This window comes from Microtus oregoni, unplaced genomic scaffold (genome assembly GCF_018167655.1).
Source record: "Microtus oregoni isolate MIOR12 unplaced genomic scaffold, Mior012 000009F_ref0000495, whole genome shotgun sequence".
In the NCBI taxonomy this organism is placed as follows: Eukaryota; Metazoa; Chordata; class Mammalia; order Rodentia; family Cricetidae; genus Microtus; species Microtus oregoni.
In genome coordinates this window covers 14,404,854-14,432,215 of record NW_024543068.1, presented here as the reverse complement: position 1 = coordinate 14,432,215, position 27,362 = coordinate 14,404,854, and the positions used below count along the sequence as shown (strand labels likewise).

Sequence of the window (27,362 nt, the reverse complement as noted above, 5' to 3'; positions counted from 1 at the left end):
TCAGCCACACACATCCACACATATCCATCTGTAGCTTTTTCTGTGCATTCTGGGAATTACAAGTGGATTCTTGGGTCCTCAAGCTTGGACACCGAGCATCCATACCCACGGAGCCACCCCACTACACCCAGCCCTTGAGTTAGCCATCTCTGGGTTTCACATTCGACCAGTTAAAAAATGCTTTGTCAAAGTAGCTGCCACCTCCGTTGGCTCGGCAGGGATAGAGATGAGGCAGGTGGTATGCCAAGCTCGGGGCTTGGTGACTCCAATCCCACAGGCTGTCTGGTCCTAGAAGCTGGGGGCGGGGCACTTTGTTCAAAGCAGACGTCTGCCTGCTCCGTTCATTGCCAGAGCCGATGAAACTCGGGGACACGGCTTCCACGTACTTTAAGTCCCCTAGATCAGCAGCTCTCAACCTGTGGGTCACAACCCTTTTAGGGGTCGTATATCAGAGATCCTGTATATCGGATATTTACATTATGATTCAGAACAGCAGCAAAATTACAATTATGAAATAGCAAGAAAAATAACTTTGTGGTTGTGGGTGGGCACACCATGAGGAACTGTATCAAAGGGCTGCGGAGTTAGGAAGGTCGAGAAGCACTGCCCTAGAGGAATATCTCATGCAAAAGAACATTCGTGTGGCAGCCCAAGAAGTAAGGTCAAGGACTTCTCTTTGACTGTAGCTCCCAAGGACTTGGGGTTCTTTCTTAAATAAACCACCCAGGGTGAATATTATTGAACTGCAGTAAGAATTTCTGAAACCACGTGAATATTGGCTCCTCCTACGTTTTTATTGCTTTCCCCCCCCAGATGCCTCAACTGTAACAAATTCACCAGCAATTACCCCAGTCAACTCTTCTTGATTCATTAGCTCGCTCCAAGTCATTTAGCAATGTCTTCAGAGACATGACCACTCTCTCTTTTAACAGTGATTTCATCGGTACAGATAGTCCTCAACATATGGTAAGGTTATATCCTGATATTCCCAATGTAACCTGAAAATATCCCAAGTCACAATACACCTCCACCTACCAGCATCCCTCGCTTAGCAACACGGCACACGGCATGGTATTAATTCTTTCCCCTTGTGAGCTTGTAGGCACCATGGCTCACTGCCACTGCCCAGCGTCCCGAGAGAGTGAAACTTCCCACATCACTAGCCCAGGAGAAGATCAAAATGGGCAATCCATAGCTAAGGTTTCTAGTCCATCCATTCCTGTTTCCCCACTGTTGTTAAATGGAAAACTCATGACGTCAGACCAAACAAAGGTCTGGTGTGTGTGTGTGTGTCTGTCTGTCTGTCTGCCTGCCTGCCTGTGTTGTTGTTGTTGTTGTTGTTAAAATAGTGGGTACACCTGAACTGACTAAGCAGATTTGGGGGCAACCACAGCTGGCTCTGGTCAGCATAGACTGCAGAATTCAGAAGAGTGGGCACACTGGAAAGAAGGCTACTAGTCACAGGGTTGTCAGTGTCTTAGACTGCCAGAAGAAAAAAAAATTAGTTGTTTGAACCAGCAAGGCATTGCCTAGGGGGCATAAGAAAGGTATCAGGGCACTGGGCAGGCCCAGGCTGTGGGCCACCCTCATGGTCACTCACGACAGTCACCTCCTGCTTCCCCTTCTTGACTCTGAAAAGGAAGATAGCACTGAAGGAGCAGAGATAGAGAGCAAAGGTGAAGGTCACGTTTGAGAAAGAGTGTTCTGGTAATGTGGGCCTAAGAACTCTTCCTTAGGCTGAAAGGTCAGGTCTAAGTTTTCCTTCCTTTTCTCTGCTCTTTCTATGACAAAACAGACCTGGGACCAGGGGCAGGGAGGGCTACAGCCGAGTAAGACACAGCTTGCATCCCTAAAGAGTTTTCAGCCTAGAGCAGGGGACACTCCAGCTAACTGGAATGCAGTGAGACTGGGTTGTGTCATTGAGAGGATATGGATGCTCTCTGGAACACTGGGCTGGCTTTTGAGTTTCAGTGGGACTGGGGGAGGGTGGCATAGTGTAAAATTCTTGCTGTGCGAGCATGAGGGACTTCAGTTCAAGCCCCTCACCCACGTGAAAAGCTGGATGTGGTGATCCACACTTGTAAGCCCCATGCTGGGGAGGCAGAGACAGGAGAATCCTGGCACTCACTAGCAAGCGTTAGGTCCCAGTGGGAGACCCTGTTTCAAAACACAAGATTGATAGTATCTGAGGAAAGACACTAAAGGTTAACCCCTGGCCTCTGCATGTGGAGTTAAGAGTAGTTGCCTCATAAAGTTTGTGGAAGAGAGAAGAGATTTGACAAGGCGAGATGCGATTATAAAGGGCCATATTAACAACCCTCAAGACAATCTTTCTTCCGTCGTCACTGAGGGTGCAACACAGGTCATGGTCATGCCTGTGAAAGGTCACACTGGCCAGAGGGTGTTCTGTGTATAGCGGAGGGAAGAAGAGAAGCGTCAGATGCAATGACACTCACTTTGAAAAGCTGCTCCTCTTGGGCAGCTGCTCACTGCCACGGTCAAGGTGGGTGGTGTCTTAGTCCGGGCTATTAGTGCTGTGATAAACACCACGACCAAAAGCAACCTGGGGAAGAAAGGGTTTATTTGGCCCACAGCTCCACATCGCTGTTCATCATCAAAGGAAGTCAGCACAGGAACACAGGGCCGGAACCTGGAGGCAGGTGCTGATGCAGAGGCCACGGAGGGGTGCTGCTTACTGACTTACGCCTCATGGCTTACTCGGCCTGCTTTTTTATAGAGCTCAGGACCACCAGCCTGGGGATGGCACCACCCACAATGGGCTGGGCTCTCCCCCATCCATCACTAATTAAGAACATGTCCTACAGGCTTGTGTACAGCCCACCTTTACGGAGGCATTTTCTAAATTGAGGTTCCGTCCTCCCCTTCAGTTTGTGTCAAACTGACATATAACTAACCGGCACAGCGGGTGACTGCTGGGCAGGCACATGCTGGGTCCTTTCCGCGGTGCTGCTGGCTTATATGGCTGTTGTTTCTCTCCTTCCTCAGCCATCTACCTCTGTAAGAGGACGATGCAGAACAAAGCGAGGCTGGAACTGGCAGACTACGAAGCCGTGAGTACGGTGACTCCCAGGCCGGGGCGGGAGGAGTGTCTGTTCTGCAGCGCTGGCGAAGCCTGACTTTTTCCTTTCTTCCCCTTGCACTGCCTTCCAGGCAGTGGAAAGGACGTCTCTTCTGTCTCTCCTTTGTCATCTGCTCCCCTTGCCATGACCGTCAAAGTTCATCCTTTTAACTATAACCCTCAAACTTCAACAGCTTAAAAATCAGCAGTTCAAGTGGGTCCTGGTGGAACACATCTGTGATTCCAGCACCCGGAAAGCTAAGACAGTGTTGTGAGTTTGAGGCCAGCCTGGGCTATGTCAGCCTGGGCTATGCCAGCCTGGGCTATGTGGTGAGACCCTATCTCATATATACATTAATGTAGATACATAAGTAACTCACCATAAAGATGGGCACAGAACTTGTGCAGATATTTCACCAAAGAGAACAAAAGATGGCAAATAAACACATGAGAAGATGCTTGACACACTTGGCCATTTGAAAACGCATCGACCCCATGGCGAGGTGCCATTACACCTACTAGATGGCTAAGGTGAAAGGCATGGCCAACACCAAGTGACGATGAACATGTGGGACACTCTCTTTCGTATTCCTGGGAGGATGGGAAAACAGTCCACGTTTTGGCCGTTTCTCATAAAACTGAATAAACACTTATCACATGCGATCAAGTAGGGAAATCGGAAACTATTTCACATCAAAATGACTGTGTTACTATCCATATTAGCTTTATATGTAGTACCCCAAGGTTGAAAGCAACCCAAATACATCGGAATAGACAAATGTACCTAGCTTACTAGGTACCTCCTACAATGAACGTCGTTAGTACCTAAACTAACAAGGTACATCCATACAGTAGAATAGTATTCTGCAGTAGAAAGGAATTGGTTCTTGTTATACACAACTACATTGAAGACAGTGTTAAGTGAAAGAATCCAGTCTTAAGCCAGCCATTCCATTGTTTGAGACTCTCGCAAAGACAGCACGTATATCATGGGGGAAAATAGATCAATATCTGTGGTTATAGATGGGTTGGGTAAGACCATAAAGAGATATCTCAGGGGACTTGGAGAGGTAATGAAACTATCCTGAATCTTGATTCTGGTATATAAATTGTGTGTGTGTGTGTGTGTGTGTGTGTGTGTGTGTGTGTGTGTGTGTATTGAGTATCCACAATTTTTTTTGGAAGGTAAACTGTCAAACTTTCTGTGCAACAAGTTTAAGATCAAAATTTTAAATTTCATCTTTATATCCCTCTCCCTCTGTAGAAAAGACAGAATCCAAGAACAAAATTCCATCCAGAAAATAAGAGAAGGCACCCATCACAAGGGAGGTCTCCTTCTCTGTCCACGTACCTTCCTCTGTCTTTGTCCATATGATGTATTTCCTTACATCCCACTTCCCCATTCTGGTCTAGCCCCACCCACTTGGCAGAGTCTGGAAATGGGAAAACTGAGGATGCAAAGACTCACATATCATTGTGAATATATGTTTAACTTCATGTTTCAGAACCTTTCCCCCTCACCATGATTCATAGGCAACACAGAGAACCAGGGAAATTGGGTATGTGTTCATATACCTTGCTTTCCCCTGCCCCCATACACTGTGTGTAGTACGGGTGTTGCTGAACTAAACTTACTAAAGAGTGGCAGCAAGGGGACAAGCAATAATGTTAAGGATAGTGGAGAACCCCTCCTTGACATTGAAGAATCAACAACTTCTCCAGACCTACCACCTCCCCAAGGTCCCTGTCTGCCTCAGTCTTCCAAAAGAAACATAGCAAGGCTCCTCTCCACCAACCTTTGCCTCTCCTGAGTCCTGATGCCCAAATCTAAGTCAACTAGACCACAGCTCCCCTTTCCACTACCCAAAGGCAAATGTGTAGCCAGTGGAGAGCACAACTTGGTCCTGGCATGCTGCCCTCGTTGAGCCTGTTGGTATCGCAGACTTGCATTTGGGAGGCAGAGTAGGGACTGATGTCAGGAGATTGCCTAGCAGCTCAGAATCTGGTGGATGTTTGTATTATCCCATCACTTGTTGGCCCATCCTGTGTGACTGTCTCCAAACCTGCAACAGTGTATCTATGGAATCCTGGGAGTTGGATCCTACCTGTGTGTCCTGATGTCCTAGCAGCTCTCCTTCCCACAGTGGCTGTTTTTCTTGCTGCAAACCACCCAAGGCAAACAGCTTCACTATGACCACTCGACTTTCCTAGCATGTCAGTAAGGGTCCTAGATCTTCCACTGCTCTTGCCCAGGTTTCCTTGTCTTAGTAAATACACTACCCAGAAATGACACATCACCGTCTAGTGTATTTTATTCAGTTTTCTGTTCACTTGCCCCACTGTGGTCTGTTTTGATATTTATAAAGTATACGGCATAAAGGTTTTTTTTTTTTCCAGGATGAACTTCTTCATAAAAATGCTTAGGAACTACAAATGCATTTTTGTTCCCAAAGCATACTAATTTGGTTGAAAATTTCTGGTTGAAATTTCTCTGTAGGAAACAAAAATTCAAACAGCAAAAAAGGAGAGAAATTGGCCCATCATTCTCTTACTAAGTTTTTTCTATATGTATGGTTTCTTGACTGTTCTTACTACTTCTTATAATCACAGACTGTAACATCTAGGGATCATTCTATGTCAGTAATACTAACTAGACTGCCATTTTGATTCCTGCACAGTACTCCACAGCATGACAGAGTTATAGTTCTCTGCTTCCCCAAGTGATTGGCATTTAGGTATCACCAGCTGGACTTCCTAGTGCAAGCATCAAAGGGAAATTTCTTTTCAAAGTAGTTGTACCCCGAGCCTTGGCAATAGGTGCGAATTTGCATGCTCCTTAGCCAGAGCTCCTTTTATATTAATAACTTACTAATGAGGCTAATCAATTAGTGTTGGCATGAGCTCTGCAGAAATACATACCATAATGTGGACTCCAGTCTTGCATTAATCAGAATTAGGGGGGTCATTAGAGGTCCTGTCAAACCTCTTCACGTTGTCCTGAGGCTCCAGCAGAAAAGTCTGGAGGCTGAGAGAAGAATGTCTCTCCCCTTTCCTCTAAAGATAATCCTGGAGGGGGATTTCCTCCCTCCCTCCCTCCCTCACTCCCTCCCTCCCTTCCTCGCTTCCTTCCTTTCTTTTTCTGATTTTTTTTTTCATGATATTACAGTCACTCTTTGGTCCATTTCTGAATCCTGGCCTTAGAAAGTACTCATGAAAGCACTCTAGGTCCCCCTTTCCTGCACCCTCCCCCAGCTCCCTACTGGAAGAACTATACTCAAGAGTTCCATCCTGAGCTTCACTATGGGATGGCCCTGACAATGTTCTCCCAACAGCCGCCGGGCTATATTTCTAGCAACCTCTATACCAGGCACTACGTGACTTGTGTTCTCAAAAGAACACCCACGAAGAGCTGAATCAGGGTGAGCCGAAGACTTGATACTTTAATACACTTATAGATGAACATTACGAGTTGGACAGTTCAGCAGGCGCTGGTGCAAAGTCAAATTGGGGTCATGTTCAGTGGCTTCAGCACGAAACCCTGCTATGTTGATGGGAGGAAACCAGAAAGGATGGCTGCCTTGTGAGAAGCGTGGGCATCGGTATATTAGCTTACAAAGATTAATACCTTCTTATTGATTTTTGTTTCTCACCAGGAAAACTTAGCGAGACTCCAGCGGGCCTTTGCGAGGAAGTGGGAATTCATCTTTATGCAAGCAGAGGCACAAGTAAAGTAGGTGGATGCAGCAGAGACTTCTGGGAGAGAAAGGGACTCTCTAGGGTCTGGGGTGTGGTGGCCAAAGTGAGGTTTCCGCCTGGGTTAGTCTCTCTCATCCCCCAGGAGAGACTGAACAAATGATAGGAAAATCCTGATGAATAGGCTTCATGTCTGGAACTGAGGTCCTCCTAGGACAAGTCCATCAGACAAAGAGAATCCTCTCAAACGCAGAGCTGAAAGATGTACCTGTTTGCCCAAGAGATTTCTGTAAGATGTCTTTGCTGAGAGCCTGAAAAACACCAGACCGGGATCACTGTAGGTACAGAGCCCTTGACTCTACAGGCTAACATGTTGAAACTTGAGGAGGATGCCTTAGTTCCTGTTCTCAACACTGCAGCAGAAGCAACTCAATGAAGAAAGGTTTATTTGGGTGCACGGTTTTGGGGATGGGTATGCTACATCATGGTGGAAGATGTGGTAGAGTTCATGGTGATGGGAGTGTCTGGCAGTGGCTACTTGCATCGTGGATTATCGGGAAGCTGAGGAAGCTAGACCAGAATCAGGCATTGGCTATATCTCCAAGGCTCCCACATGACCCACATCCACTACTCAGGCCTTACCTCCTATTGACTTCCCACTCTCCCCAAACACCTCCAATAGTTAGAACCAAATGCTTGAACTCAGAAACCTGTGGGGTACCTCTTGCATTTATACCAGAAGAGGGATAAGGTCATTCTCATCATCTCTCATACAGGAATGAAACTTAAGACTAATGGAAAAAGCTGGGTGGTGGTGGCACATGCTTTTAATCCCAGCACTCAGGAGGCAGAGGCAGGTAGATCTCTATGAGTTCGAGTACAGCCTTTGGTCTACAGAGTGAGTTCCAGGACAGGTGCCAAAGCTACAGAGAAAGCCCATCTTGAAAAACAAAACAAAACAAAAAACTAATGGAAAAATAAGCATATAATTTAGACTTCTGAATTTAGGTTGAATCTACACTGTGAGGCATGGCTTAGTAGTTATGTCCTTCCTGGGCAGAGGTGGGTATCTACACAGTCCCTCTGCTAGAACAGAGCTGACTCCCTCAGAGAACAGATATCCTGAGCTCAGGCTCACCTGGGAGAACCAGTGTGAACTTTCTTGTTTTCTCCCAATGGATTAAATCACTCATCCTCCTCAAAGGGCACAGAGGGAAGGAAGAAAAAGATCTGGAAGGGTTTTGTCTGTGCCTTCATTCGTGGAAACAGAGTGGAGACTGCTTCTTCCATAAGGAAACATGAGACATGGAGACTGAAGGCCCCTCAGCCCATAAACAGGACTGTCACCTTGGAATTCTGGGACATGGAATTACTATGACCAGGGTCTCCCTTTTTCTCATACTGATGATGTCTAGCTTAGCCAGCAGGACCAATAGGCAAAGGAGGACAGAAGAGAAATGGGAAGGAGGTTGAGCTGGAGAATGTAGGGAACTTTTCTCTGTTCCCTTGTAGGAGAACAGGTGCCATACAACTTCCAACAAGTCCTTTCATGCTCAGAGGTGACCCCACTTAACACCTAGGGTCAGAGTTGAGGCCTGTGTGGGTAAGGACAGATAACCAACGGTCACCATTGGAAAAGAGCTGAGGTCATCTGGCCCAGCAATCTGCATGCCATCATTGCTATTACCCTCCTTCAGTTATATCTGCCATTCCCTGGTCCACGATGCCAGCCACCTGCTGATTCTTTCCCAACCCAGTGTTCCCAGATGTCCCCAAGGGAAGGCAGACACCAGGTGCTAGGTTCTAAGTGACCACAGGAGACCATCTGGGAGGTAGAGGGTGGGAGAGCTGATGGGAAGAGGGGCTCAGATCTGGATGGACTGAGGTAGAGCTGTGTCCAGGTGCTCACGAGTCACTGGAAAGCAAAGAGAAGCATGGATTAGCTCTCCCAGACTCAAACAGCATCACACTCTAAAAGAGGGGGAAAACAGCCACTTCGTACATATATGGCTTTTCTCCATTAACTTTTCTGATTAGCCCCGTGATTACCTAATAATTGTGGGCCATTTAAGTACCCAGCAATTATCACAAAAATCACAGGGTGGTTATGGGTGTATTTCAGTCCAGTAAACTAAAGGACTCCCAAGAGAGCTGAGAACCACAAGTCACATGGCAATTAATCCAAGTTGCATTTTATTTAGATGATGTGAAATGATACATGCTTTGGGGGAGAGGGGACTCTTTGGGGGTTCCTGATCAGAACACACAGAATCTGGTTTTGCCTTCCGTAATTTCCCTCCTGCAGTTGGTACCTTTCCCAGCTGAGGCTAGTCTGTCGTTGGGGTCTTGTCACAGGCTAGAACCACTACTTGGCCTTTAGAAACTCAGAAGATTTAGGTGACTTTTAAAATACATAATTGGATCATTTTACAGATGCTTTAACTGCTATTTAAACTTTCATGTTTGAGATGGAGCATTGGCAAACAGGTGGCTGTGTCCCTTCTTAGCAAGTCACACAGGTAGAATTTTGCTCTGGAGTAGGGACAGGCCAATGGAGAATTCAGTCCTTAGTAACCCAGACCTCAATACCTCGTGGACAACTCTGTCTCTGCTCATTCTTCCTGCCTACCTATCATGGACATTGCTCACAAATGATAGCCTGTAATCCAGCCTAAAACAAGCTCTTGCCACGTGTGGAGTTTCTGAGGGGCCACGCGGGTGACAATAATCTTGGGTTCAGCCTTAACCCCTAGGAGCAGGAGAGCTGAGGTGGCAGAAGAGAAAACAGTACAAACTCTTCTCACGTCCTCTCTTTACTCTTTCAGGATTGACCGGAAAAAGGATAAGACAGAGAGGAAAATCTTGGATAGTCAAGAACGGGCCTTTTGGGATGTCCACAGGCCAGTGGTGAGGAAGTTCTGCTTGGTTCTCTTCACTGGATCCCCCCACTTCCTTCTTTATGACTGTCTTTAGTGACCAACCAAGTGACTCTTCCTTGTGATAGCTGCTTAGCTGTGTGAAACCTCTTTTTCCATTCGTTCATATCCCCCCCCCCCATAGATCTGAGGAGGATGTCAGGTCCATCTTTTAAGAACTATGCACTGGGGAAAATGTAGGGCTGGAAATGGGGAAACAATGGGGATACCAAGAGAGGAATTTTGGAGTCCCGAAACCTCCATTCTTCCAAATTAGCAGTGTTTGCTTCTGCCGTCATTAAGCCCCAAATCTTAAGAAATTCTTTTCACATACCGTTAAGTCTTGTCATCTACAGTAGTCATGTTCTATGCAGTCTCTGAAAACTCTTGAGTTAGTGAATATTGAAGTATTGCTCCTGGGTGAGCTAGCTTCTTTCCAGAAACTGGTCATATATTTTGATCGATATAGCCTTGTTTCACATGTGTTCCTGTGTGAAGACACCGTATTTAATATAAAATGTTGATTCACTGTGTTAAACCCACAACTGACAGAACTGTGATTTGGGCCACATCACAGCCATTCTGTTTTCTCCTGTGGTAGCGTTGGAACCCCGTTCACCCTTAGGACACTACCAATTCTTTGACACCCTGCTTGAAGGCTACCTAAAATAGAAAAGACTCCAAGACAAACACAAAAATGGAGAAAGCCTGGCAGCAAACAAGCCCTGTAAAAGCTGCTCTATAGCATGGAATAGGAAGGCAGAGCCTCACCCTGCTCAGCCTCAACTGGGCATGGTTATGTCAGGTGACTCAACATTATTGTTCTTCTGCGTATGTCCGCAAACGGTCATCATGCTCTGAGAACATTGATTTGCACGTTACAAAGAAAATTCAGCAAGTAGATGAATTCACAAATCAGTACACAATGAAGCTTGACTGTGTCTCTGATTTCACATTATTAAAACAAATCTTGATTGCCCCCAGGAAATGGAATTGAAAATGAACAAACGATTCCAACCTTCCTAAAAGCTGATTAAAAGCAACAATTAAAAAAAAAAAAGCTTCCTGACATGGGAATTTTTTTCAGATGGTTAGAAATGTAACATAACAAAGGTTATGTATTAGCATCCAGTCACACCTTGGCCCTGCCCCTTGGGAACCTGGCACAGTGCCTCACCCCTCCACGTATGGCAAGCAGTATCCTAACTGTACACAGGTGCAAAGGTCCCTTTAAGAGACAAGCCCCGCCTACTCACGCTTTCTTCCAGCTGTTTCTCTTTCCTCCTTCCTTCCTTCCTTCCTTCCTTCCTTCCTTTTGATCTCCTTTCCTCTTCTCTCTACCCTCTTCTCTCTCTCTTCCCTCCCCTTTACCCTTCTCTCAATAAACTCTGCACTCAAGCTCTGTCTGCATGGCGTGGCTGTTCTTTACCCACCGTAGGACCTGCTAAATGTCCCACCTCGTGCCACTATGCCCAAAGCACTGTGGTCACTTGAAATAGAGGTTTGATGGCAGGAATGCATATTAGATGTTCCATAAGGTATTCTGATTATAAGATCATATTTTATATTTCCAGTGAGAACTCCACACAGGAACATACATTATAAGATAAAAAGATTATGCATTATCTGCAAAGGCCAGGATTAGTTTTGATGCTATTACTTGGATTCAATCGGAAGCATAATTTTCACTTAGTAATTTTTACCATTTTCTTCATCTCAGCCAGGCTGTGTGAACACAACGGAAATGGATATCAGAAAATGTCGACGTTTGAAGAATCCTCAGAAGGTTAAAAAGGTTCGCTGGTTTAGTTGAATTACAGATTCCTGATGGGGATAGCCCTCAGTTTCTGGTGTTCTTTATGTAGTGGTTTTTCTGCATGTAATCCTGCAACACTTTATCTTTTGAAATCATTATGTTCATAAATTCTAGAAATATTTGTTGGGTGGCTGGTGTATTCTAAGCATCATGCAAATTGCTCCAGATCTTGGGGATCCTACAGTCATGAAACCAGGACACAGACAGCTGTATTAGGAAAATGGAAAAGTTCAGGAGCACCTGGGGGAGCAGCTAAGACAGAGTGGGTCTTCCCAGGGGTTTTATATAAGCAGGGTCCCCTGAGATGAAGAATAAATAGCTGCTGGCTCTGGGGAGGATGCAGTGAAGAAAAGAAACCACTGGAATAAAAAAATGGAAGAGCCTGCAGGTACAAAGGGCTTGGTCCCTAGAAACAAATGGGAGAGTTTAAATAGGGCTAAATTATCCAAACCCACATCACCATGTTGCCCTACTTTGACAAAACCCAGGATTCCTTGTATTTCACTAGAATAAAATGGGTAGTGGCCACGGCGTTCCCATGGAGACCATACCCAGGCTGTGTCCATCAATACATTCAAACCCTCCAAAGACCATGGCTGTGCTCCATAACTCTAATTGCCGAAGGTTAGAGGTAGATCCCCAAGTGTCCCCAATTCACATAATGACCAAGTACGAATCCAGAGCACTTTGGATCAGAAGCACTGCAGTGTTTGGAACACTTGCATACACCAAGTCTGAGTACAAAACTCACTTGTTTCATAGCTACCTTATGCACGTAGCCCAAAGGTAATATTACATAATATCCCCAGTGGCCTGTGTTTTGATCAGGACCTATTCCATGAGATGAGGTGTAGAATTTTCCTCTTGTGGTATTTGAGAATTGGGAGGATTTCAGATATGTAGGAAAGAATTAATGTGTGTGTGTGTGTGTGTGAGAGAGAGAGAGAGAGAGAGAGAGAGAGAGAGACAGACAGACAGACACAGAAACACAGAGAGACTAAAATAAAACCCTAGGCACATACTTATTGAGTTTATTTATGTAATTTGCTCATTGAGTAAGTAACAATGCTCACTGTGCTGTATTTTAAACCTCTAGTCTTAAGTGTCCTTCTTTAGTCATTAAGGACCCCTGAGGTGGGATTCCCCTCTGTATGCTGTGAATACCATTGGTTAATAAAGAAGCCGCTTTAGGCCTATTGCAGCACAGAATAGGGCAAGACAGGAATTCCAAGCAGATAGAGGAGGAGAGAGTAGGGGGAGTCAGAGAGAAATGCCACGTAGCCGCTGGAGGAGAAAGACGCCTGCATGCTGGTACCGGTAAACCACGAGCCTCGTGGTAAAATATAAAATGATAGAAATGGGTTAATTTAAGATATAAGAGCTAGCTAGCAGAGCACTTAAACTATTAGCCAAACAGTATTGCAATTGATACAGTTTATGTGTGATTGTTTTGGGTCTGGATGGCCGGAAAACAAACCAGCAAGCAGGCTTTGACAACAGACCCCCAGTTCTAGTATCCCAGAATTTTATGAAGCTATCTGTGTGCAATCAGTACCTTTGTGATTGTACAGGTACAAGTCCTTAAGGGATGATTCTTTCCCTGTTTGTAACACCATGAACAACTCGAAAAGCAGTCATAGCTGTGGACATGTGTACAAACCCAGGCCAGAAAGCTGCTTAATATAGAAGGAGCACTAGCCCAGATGCCTTCCTGCCATCTCAACCTTATACCAGATGGGCATGGCATCTGCTGACCAGCAGGAAGCCCATGGGGAGTTTTTGGATGTACTTTTCAGCTATTGTTCTCCAGTTCGTTGACCCCAAATCACCTGGGGTGTTTGTCTAAAGTACAGATTCCCAAACCCACCCATGAGAATCCTGATTCGGTCCACTTGGGGTAGGTCTCAGCGATGAACTTCTTTACCAAGGAGCCCCAGATGATCTCTGAAGTTAGCTGGTCTCTGGGCTACACAGAGAGATCATTTCCTCAAGGAAAGGAAAAGTTTTTCCCACCGTTTTAACCCAAAGAGGATGTGTTCACTCAAGAGGTCTACCATGAGAGAAATTCAAGCAGAGGCCAGTCATGGGGCTGGAAGTCACAGAGACAGTTGAAAGAATGAGACCGTGGGCTGGCTCCTGAGTCACCCACGATGCCGAGGGTGTGTGATCTGGACTTTTTTGCTTCGTCTTCTAGTCAGTGTACGGTGTGACAGAAGAGTCCCAGTCACAGAGTCCAGTGCACATACCAAGCCAGCCCATCAGGAAAACTACGAAGGATGACATTCGCAAACAGGTGAGTGTGTGACCGTGACCCTCCCAGCACGATCCACGGACCGCAGAGCCCAGCTGTCTGGTGACGTGGTCCTGAGTGTGGCTCTTCACAAAAGCTTGAGACATTCTCCGCCAGACGTCTCTAGTGGTTATTGAAAGGGGTGTGACTGAGCTATCCCAGAGGCGTGCTGACTTTTGAGGTCAAGGTCTCCCCTGGCCCGCTGTGGGAGCTAGGGAAGGAGAGGTGAATGCCCCATCCTGGAGAACTTCACAGTATAATGAACTTCCAGAATGCCGCTAAGACTCAACGAGACGGCAGAAGAACAAAGAGAGCCCCATCCCAGTCATTGCAGCATCATTTTGCTGTGTATCACTTTCTGCCTTGATGAGGAAGCCAGATTAACAGAGGGGCTGACGACGGTGCTCCCTTTAGGAGCAGCCTCTTTGTCACGCCTTACTGGCTCTGGCTGGCTGGGCAGAGGAGTAACTTTAAAGGACGTTCCTTGATAAGCAGATGCAAAGTAGCTCTTTGCTGTTTCTAGACCAATACGCGGGTGCGGTTATACATATGGACACTAGGCAGAGGAACTGTTAAGGGGGCTTAGTGCAAAAAAGATTTTTATAGCATACATATTGTCTAATCATTCTGTTGCCAAGCTTTGGAGACTACATACTATCTTTTGAGTGAATAATTTTTGGGGAAAAGCAAAGAGTAAATGATAGTTATGAACAGGTAAAAATTAGACATAAGCTAAATTGTATAAGAATGTTAAGCGTGGCGGGAATTTCCAAAAGGGTGAATGGGTTGCCTGAGTTCCAGCTACAGGGTAGGAGTGTTGTCTGAGGAGGTATTTAGACCTCAGTGTGATAGCAGGGGTTTGGGTTCGCGGGACGGAGGAGAATAAAGTTCTATTTTTGCCTCAGCACCCATGTTCTCTCTTTCCACCAGATAACGTTTTTGAATGCACAGATTGACAGACATTGTTTGAAAATGTCCAAAGTGGCTGAAAGGTAAGCTTCCCCCAATATTATTAAACCACATGGATGAGGTTTATAAAGAAGAAATGTTCCCGGGTTCCAGTTAACGAGTGTGCTTAGCTTCAACAGTCAGGCTGTAGCTACTCCTGAGATCCGATGTGTGAAAACCTCCAGCCCCTGTGTGTGAGTGTGGCTAAGAAAGCAGGCCTCCCTTGAGCAAGACACTTTCTCTTGCTAAGCTTCCGCCATGACTCTGTCAGTCAGGGAAGAACACCTTTGCCTTCAGTCCTTTGATGGATTCAGATGGAGTCACGCCCCTTCCAGCTATGCAATGCCCAGATTCACTTCATAGGGAAGGAAATTGTGTGTGCCCTTTGAGGTACTGGCCACATAACCAACAGAGGACCAGATCCTTGAGGAGCATTCCTCCTCCACATACCATCCACCCCTGGACGGCACTGAATCAGCTGTAAAGAAAACAGCTGGCCCCCGGGGCCTGGCCTCTGCAGCAGCTCCTGTGTGCTATGCCACGCTGGTAGCTGGTCCCACTCTGTTACCATGTGGGAGATTCAGTTTTATCAACTAGATGGTCTGGTTTTGAACATTTCGGTAAAGATACCAGCTGGGGATGCTGTAAGGAATAAATCTAATCAGACAGCCAGAACCTAATACTTGGTCATCCATATGCGGTTGTTAAGGCACTGTCCAATTTCCGAAGGAATCCAGGGTGTGAGTCAGGCCTTAGTATTTATTGCATATCAGGTAAACCGAGTCTAAGTTTAGATTATTCAGAGTAATGGCTGTGTGCCCCACCACTAAGGCTCTCTCTGCTGGCCCCTGGTTAAGCTGCATCTTCCTTCTGAATGAATGGCAAGTGGGAACTTAGAAAACCCCACCCCAAATCCAAAACCAGAATTACTGCTGTGCTCGGGACACCAAGGACCTTGCTGGTTTGGGTTTATGGCATCTTATGTGTCTACTTGTATGTGTCTTGTGTGTGTATCTGTACACTCCCCCTTGGCGTATTTGTTGTTGTTGTTCTGGTGTTAGGAATTGAATCTCATGACTCTGGGAAAGCAATCTACTACTAAATTATATTCCCAAGACCTCTGTTTATTTTTATTGTTGTTGTTTTGAGATGAGAATCTCATTAAGTTACCTGGGATGCCTATGAACTCCCTCTGCAGTTCAGGCAGGCCTTGAACCCGGAGTCCTCCTGGTTCAGTGTGCTGAGGAACTAGGATCACCTCCAGGTTCAGTCTGTTTATATTCATAAAGATTTTTTTACGTTTTCAATAGTAAGTGTGTGGGGGGGGGGTATGCATGTGAGTACTGCCTGTAGAAGCCAGAGAACATTGGATCCCCGGAGATGGAAGTGCGGGTGGTTGTTAGCTGCCCAGTGTGGGTGCTAGAAGCCTCGCTGGGGTTCTCTCCAAAAGTAGTGCATGTTCTTTTCAGGTGAACCATCTCTCTAGCCCCCTGTTGGCATTCTTAATAATGGAGTGAATTATCAACATTCTGGGCCAGGCAACTGTTCGTTGCATTTTTAATATCCTGTGCAATATAAGATATAACAGCATTCCTAACTTCTATCCACTAGAGGCCACCTCACCATTGTCACAACCAACAATGTCTCAGGGCATTGTCAGATGTGCAAAGGGACAGCAAAACAGACCCCGCTGAGAAATCTGGCGTTCCTATGCTCCCTACTGTCTCTGCTGGCACCAATGGCTGAAGCTCCCACCACATCGACAGCAATTACTCTAACGTCCCAGGTCTAGCCAGTTGCAGGCTACAGACTCACTTCTCGTCCCCACTGTCAAAATGAGGGACTTCTAGCCAGCTCACCAGCTCTGAAAAGTGCTGTTCCTTCTCAATGAGGTCGCCTTTGTTCCCTCCCAAAGAGTAGCAAGAGCAATGCCGCTAAAGTGGCCTCAGTTCTCCTGTGACATAGCTGACGAGGAATGCCAAAACACAGCCCTGGCATGGGACAGCGTCTGTATGCATGGCGATGTCTGCCTTGTAAGGGCTCACGGGAAAGAGGATATTGTACACAGAGCATCTTTCGTCAGGTGTGCATACCCAAGGCCAGAATGGAGGCCTAAGCCACGGGAACCCCTAAACCCTAATCCTAGGTATGGACTCAGTGGTTCCAGCGGAGACCCAAACAAGCTGTACTTTGAGCTTCAAGTGGACTAATCTGGGGTAAGGGCTCTGGTGACACCTTTGTAGCTACACAGGCCTAAGGACTTGCTTCAGAAGGGCCTGGGGTTTCAGCTTTGTCTTCTCTTCGGGGGTGTGGAGAGAAGCCTGAACTAGTCATCTTGGAGAGGCCACTCCGAATGAGGTAGGTGATATGTCTCTCCCTCCCAACGTGGAGCAGAGGAAGGGAGTCTGGCAGGCCCACTGTTTGTTTACAGGCTGTCTGGGAAGAGCCCCAGCTGGTCCGTGTAATTACACTTGAGAGGCGCTCACACGAGGGCTTCATCCAACCACAACTCCCCAGATAGAAACTTCTTGGGGGTCCAACCCCAACAGAGGCTGGATTTTATTTCCGGCAGTAGTAACTGACAGCCCTTCAATGCTGCGTGAGGCCCTTTCCCTAAAGCCACAAGGAAACTCCCAGAGAGAGCAGAGGGAGGGCGGCCGGGTGCTTGTGGGAGATAAAGCCACGGGAGCCTGGCCTGTCAGCTGCTGTATTCTGCCAGGAGGGGCCAAGGAGGAGGCACTGGCAGCTGGCCAGAGGTGAAAACTGAGCTCTCCCGGGTGAGCCACCCAGTCCCATTCTAGATCCGGTTTCCCTGGGCCTGCTCCAGGTGATAAGTGGTAATTAGAATCGCGTCCCCATGAGCAAAAGTCCCTGCCTTTTTTTTTTTTTTTCCCACTTAGTTGCCCAAGAGCCCAAGAAGTGAGAAGCTGTCCCTGGCCATATAGGTGGCCCAGATCTGGAACACAAGAATTGGGGTGGGGCTAAGGCCTACAGCTAAGTGCAAAGGGACACAACAGTCAGGGGTATCTGGAGCCTGCTATGGCCGTTTGCGTCCTGGCCTTGGCCGTTCCCCGTGTTCTCAGTGAAACCAGTTGCTCTATCTCTCTTTTTCCCTTCTACTTCTCTAAAAGAGGAGATCGCAGTGGTGGTTAGGCAACAGGGTTATTATGAGTGAGTGCACGCTCAAGGCCTAGCTCCAGTCCTTGGCACTCGGGGCCCTACACAGTGAACAGGAAGGCCTAGCAATTTTCCAGAGTGGTGATTAACCACACTTTTGATGGGAGCAAAATTCAGGTACATGAGATGCGAGGAACTGGCTGTATGGTGCTCCGAGGAGGAGAGAGGCTGGCCATGAAGGTGACAGTTTGTGTGTTAATACAGTTCTTCACTCTCTCACTCCTTGCTCTACCTCTCGTTCAGACAGCCCTGTCTCGTTCAGGCTGCCCACGGCTGGCACGGAAGTGCATACACTCCAGCCTCTTGTCTTCCCAGAGCGAGGGGTCGTGGATGAGGGGACTGGCTCTGTAGATTTTCTCAGTTTGTTTCAGTTTCAAACATTTTGTCCATTGTCCCCAGCAGTGTTTAAATGTCCCTGACATGTCAGCATGGGTGTGTTTCCTAGGTGGCATCTTGCTCTTCTTAAATTTGTAACTGTATTCTTGATCCAAAAATGATAATCTCTAGTCTACAAAATTAACTTTCCAGATAAATACCACTCAACAGTACAGTTCTTATCCTGTTTTGAGTGATAATCTTCCTTAAATGTGGCTCATAAGCTTGCCTTCCTAAAGAAAGAACCCTGCCTTCTGGTTCATTTTTCTGAATAACTCCAGCCATTGTTTTTTGCATTTTGCTCTTAAATTCCTTTAGATTAAGTCCCTGATCGTAGATGCCATGCTTGGCTTCCTACAAAATGGCCCTAAAGTACTGTGTTTTTTGAGTCCCTGGTTCAAATTTTTACATGGGTTTTTTTTTGGGGGGGGGGGGTTGTTTGCTTTTGTTTGTTGTTTTTTGGGGGTTTTTTGAGACAGAGTTTCTCTGTGTATCCCTGGCTGTCTTGGAACTCACTCTGTAGACCAGGCTGGGCTTAAACTGACTGAGATTCACCTACCTCTGCCTCCCGAGTGCTGGGATTAAAGCCGCGTGCCACTACCGCCCAATGGTTTGCTTTTTGTTCCCATCAATATGGTTGTTTCTAGGACTAGTCTCCTCTCTGAACATGCATGATCTCTCTCTTAGTTGTAAAGCAAGGCCTGCTAGTCATCTGTGACTGACAAAACCTCCAAACTCAGAGGCTTAAAACCGCAGTAGCTTCTCTCTACCCGCAGGGGATAGGGTCTTCCCCAGGAGTGGTCAAATACTACCAAATGCTGCGTACACTACGTATTTCCTCCTATGCCTACACACCTCAGAGGTCAATAATAACTACCAATAAATTAGACAACCTCTTTTGTGATGTATAACAGCAATGTAGATGCAACCTCTTCTGTGGCTTTCACACACTCCTGTAAAGGAGGTGCTTTGCAGCTTTTCTTTGGTCTACATTACCTGCATCACCACTGGGTGCAACTTGAGGGAGTAGTCAGTAAAACAAGGGCCAGCTGGACACCGGCACTGCAACCCCACAACAGTGAGTCCAGTAACTCACACCGCAGCCAAGTGACCGATGGGAAGGTAGCACAAATAACACGGAAATGCTGGGCAAAATTCACATCTTGGGTAGAGATTTTATCTCATTGCTCTGGTCAGTATGTAATTTTAAAACCAATGCTCCTGGAATTTTCTATTGAACATTTCCAGACTGTGGCTTGCCACGGGTAACCGGAGTTGCTGGAAGCAAGGCTATATATAAGAGAGCATTACTCAATGGGCATTTGCTCTTTCTCATGTGTCTTCTGCCGACTGGTTGAATGGGCTAAGCCACTTGTCTGCTTGCAGCTGCTCATCCTGGTTATGTCTTATGTGTGTAGCTTCTGACTACGCAGGATGCCCTCTACAAGGACAGCTTTCCTGTCTTTAACATGGATTCTCATACTCAAACGGGCTACTTTGGCATCATTCACACGGAAACAAAAGTACAAGAAAAAGCAGAAGCATAGGAAAACAGTCTCACAAGCCTAGACCAGACCAAAAGGCTAGCAGACCACAGTCTGTTTTTAAACTCAATCTACTACCACCAGAAAGTCAAATCACAATGGCCCTGATTCTAAGCCAGTGTTAAAAAGCTCTTTCCCATGAGCCATGTTTTTCTTAATGACAATGAACTTTGAGACAAGAAGTGTGTATCCACTGCAGACTCTGAAGAGACCCTGTGTCAGCCTGCCTGTTACTGGGACAAAACACCAAGACGAGTCAGCTTAGAAGGAGGAAATTGTGTTTGGGCTCATAGTACAAAGAGCATTTAATCCATGTTCGTTTGGCCCCATCAACTTTGGGCCTGTGCCAAGATAGACTGCCAAATAGGAAAGGCATAGAGGAACAGAGATGGTAGCTGTACATGGGTGGGGGAGAGGAAAGAAGAGAGGAGAAGAAAGAGGAAAGGGAAGGGGAGAAGAAGAGAGAAGAGGAGAGGAGAGGAGTGAAGGGGAGAGGAGGGGAGGGGAATAGCAGAAGCTCAATATCTGCTTCAAGGGCACAATCCCAGCCACCTTGGTTCCTTCCACCAGGCCCTACCTTTCAAAGGTGCTGCCATCCTCCCAAAGGCTGCTGACCAAGTCTTTCATACACAGCTCTGGAGGACAATTTAAGATTCAAACTGTAAAAGACTCTGCGGTCACTTCTCCAGATAGATTCAGTTGCCAAAGAAAAGAGGCCTTCCTCCTCTTTGTGAAGAGTCCCAGGCACCTCTTTGTTTTAATCCAGCCCACCAAGCCTTCCAGCACTGTCAGTGGCTTGGAGCACACAGAACTCTATACATCTCCCTTTCCAATCGCCCGGCATCTCTGAGCTTTCCTGCCAGAGACTTCCCCCCAAGCCTACAATGCTGTGGGACACCACAGTACCCGGAGGTGCGGCCTCTGGTCCCGACACAGCACCCACACACAGACAGATCAAGTTGTTTCATTTTCTGTCTGCTGGTGTTATACTCTGCACACCCTTACTCCGTTGCTGGGAGTCCTTTGTGTGTCACAGCTGACTGCTAAATTGATTTCTTTTAAAAAAAAACATCATCTTGCCTGCCCTTCTCTGAGATTGCTGCTGCTCCCTAAAATTGGATGCTGGTTCGTCCTCTGCCTCCTGACCCTCGGTGATCATGAAATGTAATTAATGAAATGTGATAAGACAGCGAGAAACGGGATACCCTAAGGCTCTATTAAAAATCTGCTCGGGTGATAGAAGTCCGTGAACTTAATGTCTGAGGGTAAATTCAGGGGAGGGAGGAAAGAAGCCATTGCAACTTCGCTTTCATGTGCCTTGAGAAACCGTCCTTGCACCTCCTCTCCCCCAGCCCATTTTAATTGGTAGAAAAGAAGTGGAAAGAAGTCACCTTATAGCTGAGGTCGCCTGCTTCAGACCAAGGTCTGGAATTTGTAGTCAGTGGAAAAAAGGGGGTCAGGAGGTGTGGCCAGCATACACTGTCTGTTCTGAGGGCCTAACTTCAGCTTCACTAAACCCAAGTTTTCCTCCAGAGTACTTCGTCTCCGGGTGACCTGAAATCAAGGGGTTCTTTCTGGTCTTTCCCCCCCCCTTCTCCCACCTGGAAAAGATTACCACCTTCCTCCCTGCCCGTAAAGAGGTCTGCATCTTGTCTCCTCTCCCATCAGCTCCCTTCTGTCCCAGTTTCCTTTTGAGTATCACTGTGTAGAAACCACACACACCCAAGCAAGGAAGCAAGAGTGACCCCTCCACATCTCTTGTACATGGGCTTTCTGGCTTTTCCACATTCTCAAAGGCTCTGACTTTACGAATGCCTTAACGCATTTTTAGTACATTTCTTATATGGGGGACAAAAGACACCTGGCACGGCGCATCAGATCCCACACCGGGTTTTCTCTGCAGTAATGCTGTCCCCAGCTGCAGGCCAAACCTTTTTCTGTAGCAATTCCCAATGTCAATGCCTTCTCAACTTCTCTGCTTCCTCAGCCAAAATCATAGGTGTGCACTGGGCTCCAGGAACGCCCTCCCGGGTATTGTTTCACTATGGCAGACAGCATCTGTTATTTCCTTGGCTTATCTTAATAATTTTTTGTGTGTATCATATCACATAACATTTGCGGAAATTATGAGGTTTTTGTTGTTGTTGTTGTTGAGGAAGAGAGGGTGGAATCTAAAACTTGCCTCCAAGCTTTTTAAAGTGAGTAGACTAGGTGTTCTCTGAAGTCCCTTTTTCGTGTCCTTCCTCTCCAAATATATCACGGTAGGTCAGAATTACAGCCTGAATCAATATCTACTTTGTTCTCTTGAACTTTGAGTATAATTAGGAACCGACTTTGCATGGCTAGCCATGCGTGTAGCTCAGTTGGTAGAGAGTTTGCACATCATAGATGAAGCCCCAGGTTCAAGTCCCGATACCCCATACAGGTGTTGTGGTGCATACCTGCAACCCTGGCAGCCAGGAGATAGAGACAGGAAGATTAAAAGTTTGTGGTCCTCCTCAGCTACATAGTGAGTTTGAGACCAGCCTATGATTTTCGTGTGACTCTTTCTTCACAAAGAAAAGGGACAAAATGATGCCTTTGCGACTAGCTCCATGCCAGCACCATCTCATGATACAGTGGGGTCTGATGACTTCCGTGGGTGGAGAATACTGTGCTAAAGGACACACTGACCGCAGATGGTCCACGCTGACCACAGGTGGTCCACACTGACCACAGGTGGTCCAGCCTTACAGCACCTGCTCAGGAAGATGAGACAGAAATATCCTACTCCACACCTCCACCCAAGAGCCCGCTCAAAGCCTCTGGCAATAGCAGTCAGCATCTTTGCCAGAACTCAGTAAGTTAACCACTTCTGATGGTGTGAGAATTTGCCATTTGTTAATAGGAAAATAAGACATTCAACAGGAGTAAAGAGTAAGGGGCTAAGAATTTTGAAAGTGTCAGATGACAAATATTGTCCTTAACAGACATCTTCTGTATTTCTTATATTTACTTTCCATTTCCCAATTCCTCTGGTTCTGCTGTTGTGCCTGTCACATCCATGTACTTATGGTCCATCGCTGCCCACATGCAACTGCATCAGGCACCCTACAGAGCCCTTTATATGCCTTTGGTTTTATTTGCCTCCTTGCTTGTGATGCCAGTCCCCAAGTCTTTCTGTGATCATTAATATTGACTTTGGACACAAACAGTACTACGTATTGATCATGGTTACCTCCTTCATTGCCTGCCTGGCCTTTTCTTTGTCTTGGGTCTCCTGAGTAAAGTCCACTCATCTTGTTATCTGTATGCCACCAGGAAGGACATGTTTTGGGGGCATCGAGGGCCTCTCCTGTCAAAGCTGAAACAGCTGCCTTGTTGAACTTGGTCTTCTTATGCCCATCACCTTCCTCCCCATCCCAAGGATGTTTGCTAGGTTTCAAAGCAAAGTAATTATAATTTATACTCGGGTTCAGCAAAAAGGAGAATCTATTAGTTCCCAGAATGCAAAGAGGTGCTTCAGAGTTAGGCACTGGGCTGGCAGTCATGCTACGTTAGCTCAGGAAGGGCCAGAACCTTGGGCATCTCTAGAGTCCTCAGACACTATTAGCCCTGTCCCCTTTCTGTGAAGCCTTGGAGTTCTGCTATTATAGACAAGCAATAGCAGATGTAACAAACTCCATTCCTGCAGCTTCAATGGAAACACATTGGTCCTAGCGAAGGCGGGCAGCTGGCCCTGGATAAATCAACAGTGGCCAGGAGCAAGGCTTGCAAGCAGAGCCCTGACAATGCTTGATAGCCCTGTGTGCATTTCAGGTTGCACTCCTCAGCTGAGTAGAACCCAGCAGGACACCAGAGATACATTTGTGCCTGCTTTCACCCATCTTGGAGACTATTCCACTGCTTAGGTCCCTATCATCATCCCGTAGATTTCCAAGAGAGCCAGTCCCAGGCTCAAGACAGCTCAGCTGATTCGCGGTCTTCCCAGGCAATGTCTCTGCCTCATTTTGTACCTCCTGTTACAACTAGGAAATGGCTCTGGATCATCTAGAAGCAAGTCCTAAGCCTTTCAATTTCTGCATTCAGCTTAGATTTTTTTTTTACCCCATATAGATGCTCAATGCTTTATTTTCTTTCTGCATCTTCACCTCGGAAACTCTAACTCCCAAGAATAAGACCTTTCCAGCCCAGATGGAGGACAAGAGAGAAAGTAGGCAGTCACAGGCCTGGATCTCAGGTCTTGTGACAGTCTGATGAGATGGAGAAGTAGAGGAGAAAGCTCTGTCTGCTGGGTACAAGGAATTCTCTCACCTCATCTTAGTAATGAACCCTTTCTCACTCTCTCTGGTAAGATCAGCACCCCCTCCCCAAAAAAAACCAAGAGAGTAACCAAAGCAATAGCCTGGAAAAATCACGGAGTCACTAATATGAATGTCCAAGAAAATGCACGTTACTCTGCAGAGCACCGTGCTAAACGAAATAAACCAGACTCTGAAAGACAAGGATGATATCTTCTCTCATTTGTGGATCCTAAATTTTATAGAGATACAAAAATATGTGTACTACAAAATAGATACTGAAACCCATCACAACGTACAATGAATCTGTCAAGTTAGGCTTTGGAGATGGAAAGGACCATAGCCAAGGTGAGTGGCAAGTCCCTAGAAGCTGGATGAGGTAAGAAAATGGATTCTTCCCCAGCATTTCCCTCACACCAAAGAAATACTGCCCAACTGACACCCAATTCTACCTCAGTGAGCTCCATTCCAGCTCTGGCCCTCAAAACTAGGCTAATGATACATTGATGTTATTTTATGGACTGAGTTTGGGGTAATTTATTACAGAATTATTAGAACAAATGCGCAACCCCAACGTTTCCTTTTCTCTAAGATTCTCTACATCAGACGGTTCACCCTCGCCATCTCTAACACCCCTACATCACTAAGCAGCTTTTTCTCTGGTAGGCAGATGTGACTGCTTCTGACAGTTCAACAGATCCCATGAAATATAACACTGGAGCCCATGTGATTTTATGATACTTCATGAAGCCTCTAATCAACTTCACTTACATAAACTTAAAACAAATCCTTTGTCAGTAGAATGAATCTCCTTCACGTCCAGTTCCACCCATCACTGTCAATGTGGCTGTAGACCTCTGTCATTGTCTTGATTCAAATTCTATTGCTAGGGTCCCTATGCTTCTCCCCGTGTTCCTCTGCAGCTTATCCTGTCCCTTGTCTGGACTGTATCTCGGGAACAATTCCATTCATGCCTATTGCCTATCCCAAAACCCTGCCTTGTGCCCTCAACCCTGTTGTCCTGGACCAGCTTCTCCATTCAGCCTCACCAGCCCCTCCTCCGCTCACTTCCCCGAAGATGCATCCCTTCCCAACCTTCCCTAAAATACCTCTAAGAACCTGTCATCCTGGCCTGAGTTTTCCCAATCCATAGTTACTGCCTGGCCCTTTGAGATTCTACTGTTGAAGGCTGGGTCTATAGCTGCCTCAGTGGCTGCTTGTGTGCTCAGACAGGCAGCCTCACCCCGTAGGTCACTCTGGATGCCGGAGGGCTCCCTGAGTTCTCATCCCAGCCTTTTCTGAGGTGTTTCCCCTCTATGATGTTTCCTCTGTTCTCATTCAGGTATCCACCTAGAGATTTAGCCCCGCACCCTGACCTGCGGAGTTGGCTACCTCCTTCCAGGTTGAAACCCCCAGCCCAACTCTCAGAAACCCAAGCAGAGCAGAGGAAAGAGGAGTAGGAAAGTTGCTTCGTCCATTCCCACATTCTACTTCATGAGAATCTACTTCTAACTTAAAAAAAAAATTCCCTCCGATTTATAATTTAGCGAGAGTAGGATGTCTCACCTTTTGCCTTGAGCTTTTCTTTGAGACGCAAAGCCGGTTGAGGCAGACATCCTTGCAACGGCCAAGGCAGATATCCTGGAAAGACAGCGAGGTCACGGCTGGAGGAAGGAAGACCCGGGAACTGTTTGCGTCATCTCAGATTGGGATACCACCATGGATACCCAAGTGTGTCACAGTCAGAGAGGCTCCAACTGTCACCTCATGCCTGCGGCACTCGGGAACGTCTTAGTTCCTGCCATCCCCACCTCTTAAGCCGAATTTAGGTTGTTTTGCTGATGACTTATCTTGTGCTGATCTGAAGCAGTCAGGTGGCCCAGTTTTGTCCCCTATGGCCCCATACTGTTTACATGTTCTGTGCTATGGGGCTGAATAGCCACCCTCTCCCCGCTAAAGAGAGATGTCCAGGTCTTGACCTGTAGAACCTACGAATGTGGCCTTGTGTGGGAAGAGCATCTTTGTAGAGGTGACTAAGTGGCCCTGGGGGTTGCCCATACTCTGGGGTACAGCCCCACACCCGTGCACTTACTGGCAGCACTAAGTGGACCCAGTGGGTTATTAATAAAGCATATGTGAAGTTAAGAGTGTGAAATGAGGTGGGGAAATGGAAGGAGTTGGAGGGGAAAGAACAGGGTGTTTTTGAGCAAATCACATTGTATACAAATACGAAATTTTCGAATAATTTTTTTAAGATTATTAGATGAATTGCCCAGAAGAGACATAAACCCAAGGATAAACATTCATATAATGAAAAGAAGGAAAGGGGAGAATAAGGAAGGGAGGAGAGGAAAGGTGGGGAGGAGAGGGGAGAGAAGGGGAGGGGAGGGGAAAGGGAGAAAGGAAAGTGAAAAGCAAAGAGAAGTGATGGGGTCAAATGAGAAGAAAGGTCAAGCTGCAGACCCAGGGGAAGGCCCCTAGAGACAGAGACTGCAGTACTGCAGCCACAGTCAAGGACTGGACAGCCTGCAGCCACTAGAAGCTTCAGTAAGCAAGAATGATCCCCTCTGGACCCTTGGAAGGGAATGCAGCCCTGCTGAGCCCGGGGTTCTGGACTTTTAACTGAGGACACACTCGTGCTATTTGAAGCCACTAAGTCTGTGGTATTTGTGACATCAATCTCATTTCTCTCAGGATGAATGAAATTAGTCCAAGTGACAAAGGAGTGGCTCCCAGGCGTGGGCACTCGTGCATCTGCTCCTGTTCCTTCCTGAGCGCGCTTGCCCTGTGCACTGTTCTTGTAACACTGCAAAGCCCTTTTATACGAATCCCTATCTGTCAGGACACCAACCTCAAAGGAGGCTCACAGGACAGGGATGATGCACCCCCTCTATGCATGGTGGCTTCAATCATGCATTCTGTGTCCGCAGAAGATGTGCAAGATTCTTTTGAAATATTTTCCTGGTTTTTAGTCAATGGTCTTGAGTGTTCAACAAGGTCATTTTATACCATAATGTGAACTTGATAAAGACCAGATAAATAAGCCACCCAAGAACTGAAACAAACATCTTCCAACATAGACCACTGCTTCTTTTGCCCTCTGGTGATGGTCTATATTTAGGAGGACAAGGGGGCTCCAAGGGGTCAGGAAACCGACAGCCATCTTTAAAACTAGAATTAGCAGTTTCCTTAATTATGGTGTGTGTGTGTGTGTGTGTGTGTGTGTGTGTGTGTGTGTGTGTGCG

The 27,362-nt window shown here is 46.6% G+C and overlaps 1 protein-coding gene across 5 annotated transcripts in view; it reads left to right on the top strand.

Moving 5' to 3' along the window:
- The window catches only part of Rgs6 (regulator of G protein signaling 6), a 513,656-nt gene that overhangs the window by 417,493 nt on the left and 68,801 nt on the right, over positions 1-27,362 (top strand). For all 5 annotated transcript variants that reach the window (XM_041658039.1, XM_041658042.1, XM_041658043.1 and 2 more), the window contains exons 7-12: positions 3,007-3,071; positions 6,733-6,809; positions 9,598-9,679; positions 11,408-11,482; positions 13,698-13,796; positions 14,724-14,785. In XM_041658039.1, the coding sequence (XP_041513973.1) occupies positions 3,007-3,071; positions 6,733-6,809; positions 9,598-9,679; positions 11,408-11,482; positions 13,698-13,796; positions 14,724-14,785 (460 nt within the window). The remainder of the gene's footprint in view (positions 1-3,006; positions 3,072-6,732; positions 6,810-9,597; positions 9,680-11,407; positions 11,483-13,697; positions 13,797-14,723; positions 14,786-27,362) is intronic.